This window comes from Rhagoletis pomonella, unplaced genomic scaffold, assembly GCF_013731165.1.
Source record: "Rhagoletis pomonella isolate Grant_MI unplaced genomic scaffold, Rhpom_1.0 Rhpom_scaffold_00005, whole genome shotgun sequence".
Lineage (NCBI taxonomy): Eukaryota > Metazoa > Arthropoda > Insecta > Diptera > Tephritidae > Rhagoletis > Rhagoletis pomonella.
Window position 1 is genome coordinate 33,447,570 of NW_023458559.1, and position 12,692 is coordinate 33,460,261.

The 12,692-nt window shown below is 39.7% G+C and overlaps 1 protein-coding gene across 1 annotated transcript; it reads left to right on the plus strand.

Annotated features, from left to right (window-relative positions):
• Positions 1-9,529: 9,529 nt before the first annotated feature.
• LOC118739868 (somatostatin receptor type 5-like) lies at positions 9,530-11,128 on the plus strand. Its single transcript, XM_036471364.1, has one exon. It carries the CDS (start codon positions 9,580-9,582, stop codon positions 11,017-11,019), a length of 1,440 nt encoding a protein of 479 aa, XP_036327257.1. The 5' UTR covers positions 9,530-9,579; the 3' UTR covers positions 11,020-11,128.
• Positions 11,129-12,692: the final 1,564 nt, after the last annotated feature.

Genomic DNA, 12,692 nt, shown 5'->3' on the forward strand with positions numbered 1-12,692 from the left:
ACAACTGATTGTTCAGATATGAGGTCTTTTATCATAACTCCTCCATTTATGCAGCTAGGAACATGAAATTTCGCACCATTTTTGCTCATTATCAACGGAATAACAAGGATCGGGTGACTATAACATATATGTATCTTCCATACATCTGATTGTTCAGATATGGGATTTTACTGTAAAACTCCTTTATTTGAACAGCTAAAACCGATAAATTTCGTAAGATATTTTATAAATAATAATACAAAGTCTACTGAGAAAATCGTCAAAATCTATGCTGTATAAGCTTTATCTCCTATACCACTGATTGTTCAGATACCAGTTTTTGCGATATATATCTTTATGTAGGAAACTAAACCCAATAAATTGTGTTACCGGTTTACATACCGATCACATAGCAGTGAAAATCACTTAGATTGGTGCCATATAAAGTATATCTTCCATACCTCTGATTGTTTAGATGCGATTTTTTATATAAGTATGTAACTCCTCTATCGATGTATGCAGATGTATTCAAAAGCAGTAATCTGTCAAAGTAAAATTTGCAGATGTTAATGAAAGGTATGAAGCCTTCGGCATAGCCGAAGACAGCGCTGCTCTTACTTGTTTTCTTCTCAGCTCGACATTTCATCAACTTCACTCAGCCGTCAACAACGATTTGTCTACACTGCCAGTTATATAGCTATTAACTGTATTACATTAAATTTTCTCACTCAAACATTTTACATATTTCACTTATTTAATTTTTTTAACTCGTTACATATTCCGTTTATTAAATTTACATTCAAGCATTGCCTTTTACCTCAGCGCAGGCGCACTTGCTTCCTTGGCTCCTCTACTCCATCTGCTTACACCCAGCGTTGGGCAAAACTGTCTCTTCTTCGCTTTTTTTTTCTCTCGCCTTTTTCATATTTTCAAGTACATCAAGTGAATGCCCACTCCTGAATTGCAATGAAATTTTGCAATTTACATGCAAAATTATTCCAAAGACAACACGCTAGCCACGTCGAGGCGGCAGCGCAACAGATAAATAAACGATGTAAGTATGTATGTATGGCTGTATATACATACATATGTACAACAACATGCAACTATTCATACTCGTAACAGCGATGTCAACAACAACTACGAGTCCTAAGTAAAGCGAGCTGTCTTTATCGCTCCCAATCTGTTTACCGTCTGCCGCAGTTATGCAAATATGACCGGCTCATTATTATTGCCGCTGTGTACTTTTCGCTGTTGGTCACCTTAGTGGCCCCTCAAGGACTGGTCCTTGTTGTCTGTTGTCTGTTGTGAGTATGAACGTTTTTTCACTTGGTTTCCTGTCTGCACTCTAGAAATTTCCGGCAATTGAAGCTAAAATTTTTCAATGTGCTAACGAAGTTAGGCTTTAAGGGTTCTTGATTAATAAAATTTAAGAGTACTCTATTTTGCTTATTGCTGGATAGACACAAATATCACTACACCATCATTTTATAAATCAAATTCGCTCCAAAACCGTTACAATACTTGAAAGCCTTGCCTGTTCCAAAGCAGATTCTGTCATAGAAATTCCTTATACAGATATTCTATTACGGCGCTTAATAGATTTTCTTAGAAAAGTTCTCACCCAATAGAATCTGGGAAATCCCTAGATTACAAAAATTAATCAGTGGGATTCTCTTAACAACGGCTATCTATCGTAAGGCCTGGACGACCACTACCACTTAATATATTGACTTGGGTCTAGGTATATCTTCGCCAGTACGTTTACGTGGCAGTGCAAAGACAGTATCTGGATATCAGGATAGGTTCTCCTTAAACAAGTTTATCTTCTTAGAACCAGGACTGGCTCCACAATAATAGTTTCCCTTTGAGGTAAACACTTTTGGCGTTGGGAAGATTTCCTTAACTACCTAAAATGCTACCTGGAGTTATCAATCCTGTTGCTGGCAAGTATTTTTCGACAAGAGTTTTCTTGATACCGCCATGAGAAGCTCTAGCTGGTAACTGCCATAGAATAACCAAATATCAGTGCACTGAGTATTTTCACCGAAGCTTTCCCCACTCAGCGCAGGAGGAGGACACACTTAGGCCACTGTGGGCCCATTGTGAGGCCATACCAGAGACTCCTTACGTCCCTTCTCATACCTTAGAAGTAAAACCAATTTGTAGCCCCAATGAAGCGCACAAAATCGTAGATACTAGCTGAATCTAGTTGAGCCGAACATTTAGGGGAATAGTGACAAAACGAGCGCCGATTAACCCTCGCCAATGCTGGACAGTGGCACAGAAGATGCTCTATGCTTTAGACTTTCTCCTCTGCTCGGTAGCTACGACAGTATTCATTGGACTGCATACCCATCATACTAGCGTGGGTTCCCATCAGACAATGCGCGGCGAGAACTCCAATTACATGCTGAAGCAGTGGTCACTCCAAGCGCAGTAGAGGGCTAGATCAAAACTTATCCAACCTAGGCCAAATATGCCTTGCTGCCCTGTATGTGGGTTACGCAGAGCATTTTGTATTTGCCCGTTCGATAAAATTATTCTCTAGCCAGAGTTTGCAGAAAGTTAGCGGAATGCTCGCAACTCGCGCAATACTGATTGCTGACTGTAAGGTGCCTTTCATTTCCAGTTCATCCGCAATACAGTTGCGCGGTACATCTCTATGGCCTGGCATCCATGATACATTAGTGACATAACTCCTTGTCAGCTCGTTTAGGATGGGCACGTTCACATGTCATGAAAATTCTCGATGACGATTTGTTACAATTAATTGCTTTGATAGCTGACTGGCTATCAGAAAAGATAGCTACTGCATGCGAATTAATAGAAGAAACGATCAGCCATCTTGCAGCTTCGTTTATTGCTGTAAATTCGGCTTCAAAAACGCTGCAACTATCTGGCATACGAAAACTGAGGCTAAGTGAGAGTTCTTGCGAGTATACTACACTTACTTTACTATCATGGAGCGAGCGCCTCCTTCTCACTTACTTTCGTAACAGCGAGTTATTGGGAGAGCAAAGAGCTTTCCCTTTCTTTAACTAATTACTAAACAAAAAAAAAACTACTAAAGTGGACTACATAAATGTGAAAAACCACAATAAGGAAGTGCCAGTCCATTTATCTTGAAATATCCGACAAGCTTAAATGCATGAAATACGAGGAAACCCTCTTTACCACCCAAGATTAACGAGATAAATTTTTTCTGATATTTAAGTTTATGTTTATGTACTTAGCCACACATATATGTATTCGCACATTATAGTTATTAAATATTAACGACACTTATAGCCTACGCTCTTAAGGCTTAGGCAATCCATGGCTTGGGATGGCTTGGCATGGCTCGTTAACGAAACCAACTTTCGCTTAACCGCATCGAATCCTTAATTTTAGTAGTCAATAAAAGCAAGACAAAGGCCATGCAGGTCAGTCAGCAAGAGTTCGTTATAGATTATGCGAGATAAAATTATTTTGTATGAGAAGTAAGTAGAAAATCTAGACTAAAATGTCCATCAATCACAGCTGAGGCGAAGGCAGCGCGCATTTCCTTTATCACTTGGATTTCTTCGGCTTTTATCTTAATGTATTTTTACTTTCCTGTTTTGTGTTTTTTTTTTTTATCTACAACACATTTTTCTCTACTGCGTGCAGGCTGGTTGGTACCAGCATAAATCGTTGCTCTGTATTTCCATAATCTGAAAATATTTTATGATTATTTACATGCATACACATATGTATCTGTTTATTTACTCACACTGTCGCGCGATAGCGTTAAATAAATGAAGCTAATGTTATGCGCAGACTTCAGTGACAATGGCGGCAATTCTTTGCTATTATTTATTTGCAAAGCTTTGAGTTTTTTTTTCAGCCAAAAAGCCAAGGAAAAGTCTAGGAAAGCATAAATTTATTCGATTTTACCATAGCCGACATATTGGCGCGTGCGAAAGAGATATGTACGTATGTATGTAATTGCTTGGTGTTGAAAGTTGACGAAATAGCTTAGCTATTGAAATACGATTGTCTTCCGTCCCATATGGTTTTTGGTTAGGTGCCACATTATAAATGAAACCAGCTGCCTCGTCGCGTGGCAACAAGTAGGCGAAGCTTATGCAATGACTTCATTTGCATATTATTTGCCGGCATTCTTTCATTTCGGGTGTGTCGGAGACACATGCAACATACTCACACATACATACATATGCATGTATGTGGCACATTTTTTGTTATTCTTGGTATACTTTCGTTTTCTTTACTTTTGCATTACTTTAATATTTGATTTTGATGAAATCCATTAGCCTTACTTGTGTTCAAATACGTGCAAACTTTCGTTGAATTTGAATATTTTATTACGGATTCGAAACTCGGCAGTCGAAGAGTGAAATTTTTTGGCTGATAGCAATTGTACGTATATATGTATGTACACAAAAGTTGCTATTCCAATAAAAATTTAAAATCTTAAGGAAATGGTATTTTAAAAATTGCGTATTTATATTCATGTAATTTTTCAATTCAATTTTTTTTTTTTAACTAAGCGCGTATAGCATATGAGGATTCTACGTGTAATTCTAAGCAAATTTACCGAAGAAACCATGGGTCTCCAATCAATTTGGAGTTTGCCAAATTGCGATAATAGGTTTTGAAGAAAATGTGAAAAATTTTCACTGTTGCGCCTTCTGGTAGAAGTTTTCAGAAAAAGATAAATGCAGAAATGGATGCCTCATACCAAAGAACCAACCCCCTGTAGCATGTTTTTATACAAAATTTAAGCACTTCTTTACGACGCTACAACAAAATGCTAAGAAGCCTATTTTCGCAATTTGGCAAACTTCAAATTAATTTTGGATCCATGATTTCTTCGAAAAGTTTGCTTAGAATTACACTTAGAATCCTTCTGTGCTATACGCGCATAGTCGAAAAAATCTTCCACACAAATTGACCCGCCCTAATATACGTACATACATATGTCTGTAAAATTGGATTTGAAATATATAAATTCAATTTTGTAGTTGCGCTGCGACCTCCGCTAAACTTTTTGACGAGAGCTAGCGTTGGATTCAAAAATTACGTCATTCTTGTGTCTTCTGCCTTCTTCCATAGTTTTCCATAGGGAAAAAGCAACGCAGGTACTTCCGCCTCATCCTGCTTTGACATATACATGGGTGGAGTTCCCACCTTCAAGCTTCTTCAAGCGTCTGCATCGCTGAATTTTTTCAAAATAAAGGCGTAAAGCTAATTTTTGGGGAGCAAACAAGAACTCGGACTTCCTGCGTCGCTCTGTATCATAAGAAACCTAATTGCAGCCGCTTAGTTAGGGCTCCTGAATCAGGATTACATTTACTCCATATTCCTACAAATGCACCAGTGGAAGTCACCCTGGAGTGCTGATGATCGATCAGAAGACAATTTGTCATCAGTAGTTTTCTTCAGCACCTCTTCTCAGTTGCCCTCAATCCTCCAAAGCTAAAAGTCTCTCCACAACCGTTCTATCAAACTGATGATAGATCCCGCTTTCCAAGGTGTGTCATTAATGCATCAAGTCGAATTTTCCCTTAATGTTCAACCGATAGCTCTGGAATAGGCAAGCCATCCATCCACGCAGTAGTCGGTCTGGTAGACATTCATGATTGTCTTATAAAACACATACTCGAAGGGCTCTAAATTTAGCACCATCAGCCCGGTTTCAGCGGAGCGGTGAGAGATCCCGAATCTGTAGGGTATAACCCTATGCTGGTGCTGGTAATACCCTCCCTCATGGGAGTCGCGGAGGGTTCACCCATGCTGCTTTCTCTAACTGAGCTGTAGACGATTTCGCCTTCAACTCCTTGCCAAAGACCGGGTGTGACACACCGTGACCGGGACAAAGAATAAGGCCGGTTTCAACCCTACTCTCCACACTGATCAGGAAACATTTCCTCCTAGACCCGCCAGTAATTTCACGGGGACTTGGCTTTTAGTTACCAGTCGTTGCTCACAATTTTCCGTTTCCACAAAAGGGTGCTCACACAGAGCGGAAAAGGTCCCATGTCTCTGTCCAAAAAGAGCAATTGCGAGGGCTGATGCGTGCCATGACGACCGGATTTAGCATTTCACTACGGGGGTTTTTGGATTTTTAATTTTATCCCCTATTTAATTTCGGGATATTTATCAAGAAGTATCTTTCGGAAGTAGGTATAGATTGTTCGTATATATATGACCAAGGATATGATGGAGCTCCAGCGATTAGTGGTTATTTCCACACATTCCAAGCGTACGTACAATCGGATTTTCCTCTTGCCATTTATGTGCACTATGCTCCACATACATAGTTTTAACTCAGCCGTGATTGGAGCTTGTGATGCAGCTGGCATTAATAATGCGTTGGGGACTGTTGCAGCGTAACAAGATCTTTGTATCTTTACAACACCTCGCTCAGTCCTAACTCCCGTAGGAAGTCCAAAGGGTTGTTTGGTGACATTGAGTATATGTGATTCGGCTGCGGACACAATGACCCGAGTTGCTTCTCCCATATTTTCACCACAACCTCGCATTCGATAAGTATGTGCCAGCTGCATTATCACAGAACCGGCATATATTGTTGGACTATGTATATCCCGAGTCTATGTAGGTGGCTTCTTAATCTGCATTGACCTGTGAATATACCTGTTCGAATTCTCAGTTTTTACTTGGGAGACTAATACGTTTCTCATATATTTTACTATTGTATCCTCGCAGCAGTCTTTTGCCTATCTCTTTTGGCTATCGCAGCATAACGCGTTATTCTCCGCTAGTTCTCACTGCTCGCCTAAGCTGTTCTATGGTGGTGGGTGGCTGTTGTTGTCTGGCAAGCGTGTCGGCCACCTTATTACCTCCTTTGTGGCCCGGTACACAGAGGAGTAAGACCGTGTTGATGTCCGCTAAGACGTCTAGCCTCTCAACGCACTCGAGAACAATTGCGGATTTGATTTCATTGGAAACAAGAGCTCTGAGTACGGCCTAACTATCGCTTAATATTAAAATGTTTTCATCATGATACTTTAGCTGAAGATTGAGCTCTGTTCACACACGAGAACCTCCGCTAGGAATATATGTACCTGGCAATTGCCCTATTCCTGACCCAAAAATTCCAGCTCCAATGCCCTTGGGTGTATTCGAGCTGTCTGTATTCCAAATAACGGGGCTCAAATGTTAGCATTTATTTATATTTAAATCATTCCAGAAGGTTTGTTCCTCCGTAAGGCTCCACTTCTGCAATTTTCTTTGTGATTGGAGCAACATATTTCATTACCGATGTTTTTTCTTTTTTGTTTTTTTTTTTTGAAGGTTATCAAATTTATGCATTTCGTTGGAGCACATGATTTTGTTGCTGATCAATGAGGGTCGAATCAAAAAATCGTATAAGCGATACGTTATTCCAAATATTTAAATACGTATTATGTAACCCAACTACTGCAAATACTTAATTTCATTAACTCAGATCTACCTTACGTCAATCATTTTAATGTTATCCGTCAAGCATGCGAACAGAACCACACATTTTGGTTTGAATATGGCTTACGACTCTTGTTCGGTGCTTACTAAAATATTTATGTATATCCTTATGGCTTTGAAGTGTTTGAGTTGCAAAAAAGATCCGAGAAAACTAGCCCCACAGACAGCTTCAGCAGGTCCCCACTGATGATTGTTGCATACTTAAATGTTAATGTGCTGCCATTCTCAATAAAAAATGGAAAAAAATGTTATCGAAACTGTCGAAAACATTTACCCAAAACATAAATATTGGCACAGTACATACACTGAGGGAAATAATGCATAGTAAAATATTTTCATACAAAAATTTATTACGCACGTATTTGACTGTTCACATCTAAGTATGTATATGTAAGTCTACATACCCTGCAGCAATAAGGCGGCCAATTTGCCATAAAGGACTAGTAATTCACTGGCTAAAATTTTACTTGTCAGAATTGGACATTTGCTTGCATCGAAAATGTCAGCCTTCGACCAGTCCCCAAGGAATCGGTCTAGAGATAGACGAAGAGTACAGTTTGGCAGTGACAGGGTGGTGTTGTCTTGCTATTCAATAAAAAAAAAAATTTCAAGAACACCACCCTGTAAATGTCCCAATCGCTTCGTCTGGCCTTGATTTAAAGTGAACATTTGAACACACATTTACATGTGTGGATGTAGCTCGGTGCGCAGAGATGCTTGCCAAATGCCGTCAGAAGCAACATAGTTGTAAAATGATAAAAAAAATTTTTTTTTTTTTTTGTTTCCAAAATATGAAAAAGCATCTGTGAAGTGCAGAACATAATCGTGGTCCAACGAAAAAAAATCTCCAAAATTGGACTAGTCCAGGATTATCTTACGGTCACTGTTGAGTAGACCGGTCCTTTTCCAATGACACGCTAATGCTAAAAATGGCAATTGAAAGGATTGGCAGGGGAATTATGAGGGACTAGTGCTGGTAACAATAGGGACTATCTGAGGGATAACATAGGGTGAGTCTACATTGCTGCAGGGTACGCATCCCCAGCATGCAGAGCGGTGACAACACACACATACATACATAGTACATATTTATCCGTACAAGTCGCTTGCTGTGGTGTTGACGGAAACTCAACATTTGAAAGCACATTTATATGGCTGTCTGTAGCTGAGTGTGCAAAGATGCTTACCACAATTTGTTGATATCCAGAGAGGAGGGTCTGGGTTCGAATTCCCATGCAGGCAACATGCAAATTAAACATTTTATTTTTTTTATTTTTTTATCTTGATTATTCACTTCACGGATGCTTTTTCAGAACGAACGCGGTCATTTTAATATGCGCGTAATTTAATTGAATATTTACCAATATACAGTACTTTCCTTGATGTTTATAGTAAGATCAATTACGTTTCTATTTGATTTTAATATTTTTTCCCCTCAGTGTAGTTTTCCTATGGACTGTGGAAGCACTAAGTGAATGAATTCAGCTGATGCCAAGCTTTTTTGCAACATGCAAACTTATACAAACATCTTTTTTACTAAATTTATTTTTTCTCTACACACCTGTTTCGAATGGTTTGTGCAAATGAATTTGTTCAAGGAACTATTCGATGCGGTCCGCTGTCTTAACTTTTCACTTTGAACGTGACGTGTTGTTTGTGTGTTGTTGCATGATTTATGATGCCCCATCTAAACGACGTGCTGAACTTGTTGAGTTTCCAGAATGGTTTTGCGTATCCAAGCTTTAAAAATTGTAGGCAAACAAGAAAGTAGAGTTTGAAAAATAAGAAAAATTCAATTATGCCTGCACTTACCTGCCATACTTGTCAACAGCTATGCAATAATTTATGCACACAAAAGATTATTCATACTCAATTTACCAACTGAGCCATTTCTTTTTACTCTCTTTTTGATTTCAGCTTTGACAGTCAATTAGGCGTCGATGACATGGCATACGCCAAGCAACTATAACTGGTAAACAAGGAGCAAAAAAAACACCACTTCAAAGTAGTTCATAAAAGCAAAACGCACACACAGGCAATAACTCACGTACAGGTGTAATCAGCTGCGCTCAACCTGCATCTAGCAGAAGGCAACTTTCAAATTCAGCATAACAGTTCAACTCATCGCACAAAATGTCGCACAACAGCACCGTGTCTTACCCTGATGACCCGCAGATACCACAGCTAGCGCTCTTTCCACTAGAAGAGGCTATCGAAACGCCCGTGCTGCATAATCTCAGCACTTTGGTGGCTTTCGACGCACAGAATGACAGTTTCAATTCGACACTGGAATATGACTTCTACGAGAACTGTCCAGCCAATGGCGACTTCATCGGCCACATACTCAACTTTGTACTCTATGTGCTCGTTTGCGTAGTCGGCCTCTTCGGCAACACGCTCGTTATCTATGTCGTGCTACGCTACTCGAAAATGCAAACCATCACAAATGTCTACATACTCAACTTGGCTGTAGCTGATGAGTGCTTCCTCATTGGCATACCCTTTCTGCTGCACACCATTGTCAGCGGCAGCTGGCAGTTCGGCAACTTCATGTGTAAGGCGTACATGGTCAGCACATCGATTACGCAATTCACCTCGTCCATCTTCTTGTTGATCATGTCCGCAGATCGCTATATAGCCGTTTGTCATCCGATCTCTTCGACGCAATATCGCACACCAGTCATTTCGAAAATTGTATCCGGCGCCGCTTGGCTCACCTCGGCCATACTCATGTTGCCGGTCATCATATTCGCCGATACGGTCGAGCAACCGAATGGTCACATCTCCTGTCACATTAAGTGGCCTGAGATGGGCCATCATGAAACGGGCTTCACCTTCATTATGTATGTCTTCACGCTGGGTTTTGCGACACCGCTCATTTTCATACTCTGCTTCTACTATCTGGTCATACGCAAGCTGCGCACCGTCGGCCCACAAAATAAGTCCAAAGAGAAGAAGCGTTCGCATCGCAAAGTTACCCGACTTGTGCTCACCGTCATCACCGTTTACATACTCTGTTGGCTACCCTTCTGGATATCGCAACTGGTGCTTATCACCACAACGCCCAGCCCCTGCGCCACACGCTTTGAAATTGCCATTTTCCTGCTTGTCGGCTGTCTCGGCTATTCTAATTCCGCCATGAATCCCTTTCTCTATGCTTTTCTAAGTGAAAATTTCAAGAAGAGCTTCCGCAAAGCATTCGCCTCCATAACGGCTATGCGTGCGAAAGAAACTGTCACAGGCAGCGGCGCCACTGGCACAGCCGCCACAGCTGAGCTGCATAGCAAGGACACGAATATGCTCAGTAAGTTGGGCAAGAAGGGCCGCAAGTTGGCTGCCATACGTCAAAAACAGCAAAAGCAAAAGGAGGCGCTACTGGGTGCCGACAGTAATACAACAACTTTGGTTACAAATACAACTTATGGCACGGGGACAACAGCGACGACAATGACCATGAATGAAGCGTCGGAGGTGCCGCCAACGGAAATTACAAATGCCAATCCAGCGTGCACGAAGAGCGTTGACAATGGTCAGCTGATTAACGGTAATAAGCAAGACAAAACAGCTGATTGACGCGAGCTGCGTGTGGTTGTCGGTGCTGCGACCAACGAGGTGAGAAAGTCGAAGACAAATGGTGCCGCTGCTCAGTGCTGGCATACGACGAATACGTTTACTACAAAAGATGGGCAGCGACCGCCGGTGTTGCATACTGATCTATAAGGGAATCGGCAAATGCATTTGTATGTATGTATGTATTTATGTAGATTTGGTTAAGGTGTGAGAAGAACAAACATATGAAGACCACGACATGTACTGATTTCTTTTATGAAGCTATCCTGCCTAGAGCGTAGCGCTTAACTTAAAATTTAATTAAGAGTGGTTGCCTAGCAATGTACATACATAGCACGCAAATCTGTATTATGCTAAAGCCAAAACGGAAACAAAAACTATAAAAATATAACTATTATTATTTGTAATCAAGTATCCAGGCAATTGCTCAGCAACGTATCAACAAAATACGTATTTAAATCTATACTTAAATTAGAAATAATCCTAAGCGCAGAAAAAAATAGTTTTCAATACTCTAAGTTTTCCTGTGTATGTACGTACTTGTAAGTTAAATATTTAATTGGCTAAGTAAGTACTTGTGTATCTGTACATATCAGTGATTAGGTGTAAATGAATGTTCAAATATAAATAAATGTATGAAATATACTTAAAATAAATATGTATGTATGTAGATACAATTATTGTCTTAAACTACTGTTGACGCAGCTCATGTAAGTACACATGTTTTTTTAACGGGCGTTGGAACAAGGAAATTCTGATTCTGATTTTTATAGTAGAATTTGATGGAAAATATTTTCATAGAACATTTTAGCCCATTAGCTCCAGCCTGAAAAGGTCGTTTTGACCCTTACTTCAAGAAACCCCACAAAAGGTAAATTTGGAAGTTCGTTAGAGAATTGATATATTCTAGAAAATGATTCTTCGGAAAATTTTACTAGGGGTCTGCTCAGGCAAAAACCTCATGCCTCAAACGTAAAAGCTTCTTAAAAATTCAAATAAAAACTTGGCTTTTTTCTACAATTTTTTAAAATTGAGTTTGCCTGTTATTCCTTCTTGGCATAGATTTTTTGTTTTAATTTTACAGAGACTTTTACGTTGGTGACATGAATTTTTTGCCTGAGAAGACCCCTAGTAAAATTGTCCGAGGAATAATTTTCAATAATATTTCAATCCTCTAACGACCTTCCAAATTTGCTTTTTACGGGGTTTCTTGAAGTAAGGGTCAAAACGACCCTTTTAGGCGGGAGCTAATGGGTTAAAATTTTCTACGAAAATATTTCCAATGCGATTTTACTATATATGTCTTAACCTTTAATTTCGGTCAGACATTTATTTTAACCATTTTTTCCACTTTTTTTAATTACTTAGGCCGGGACATGAAAACTTTAGTAGGCCATAAAATAAAAATACGAGCTAACTTTTGCAAATCCAAAGAGGCTTTTACTACTGGATGGGTATACTTTCAGAAAATGTTAACAAAGTCCGGGCTGATTTCTCGCCTGTAGCACAGCGTTACCCATCAACATGTTCGGCAGTTTCCGACAGAGTATTACATTAAAAGCAGGCCTGGACTATGTACGAAAACTTCCAAACACTGACGAAATTTCCATGCTGTTTCTGAGTAAATTGAATGAATTGAATTTAAACGTATTCCACAAACTGTCGATGACAATAAA

Bases quoted from the DNA above. Each gene is read 5' to 3' on its own strand.
- LOC118739868 (XM_036471364.1), top strand. From the start codon at position 9,580: ATGTCGCACAACAGCACCGTGTCTTACCCTGATGACCCGCAGATACCA.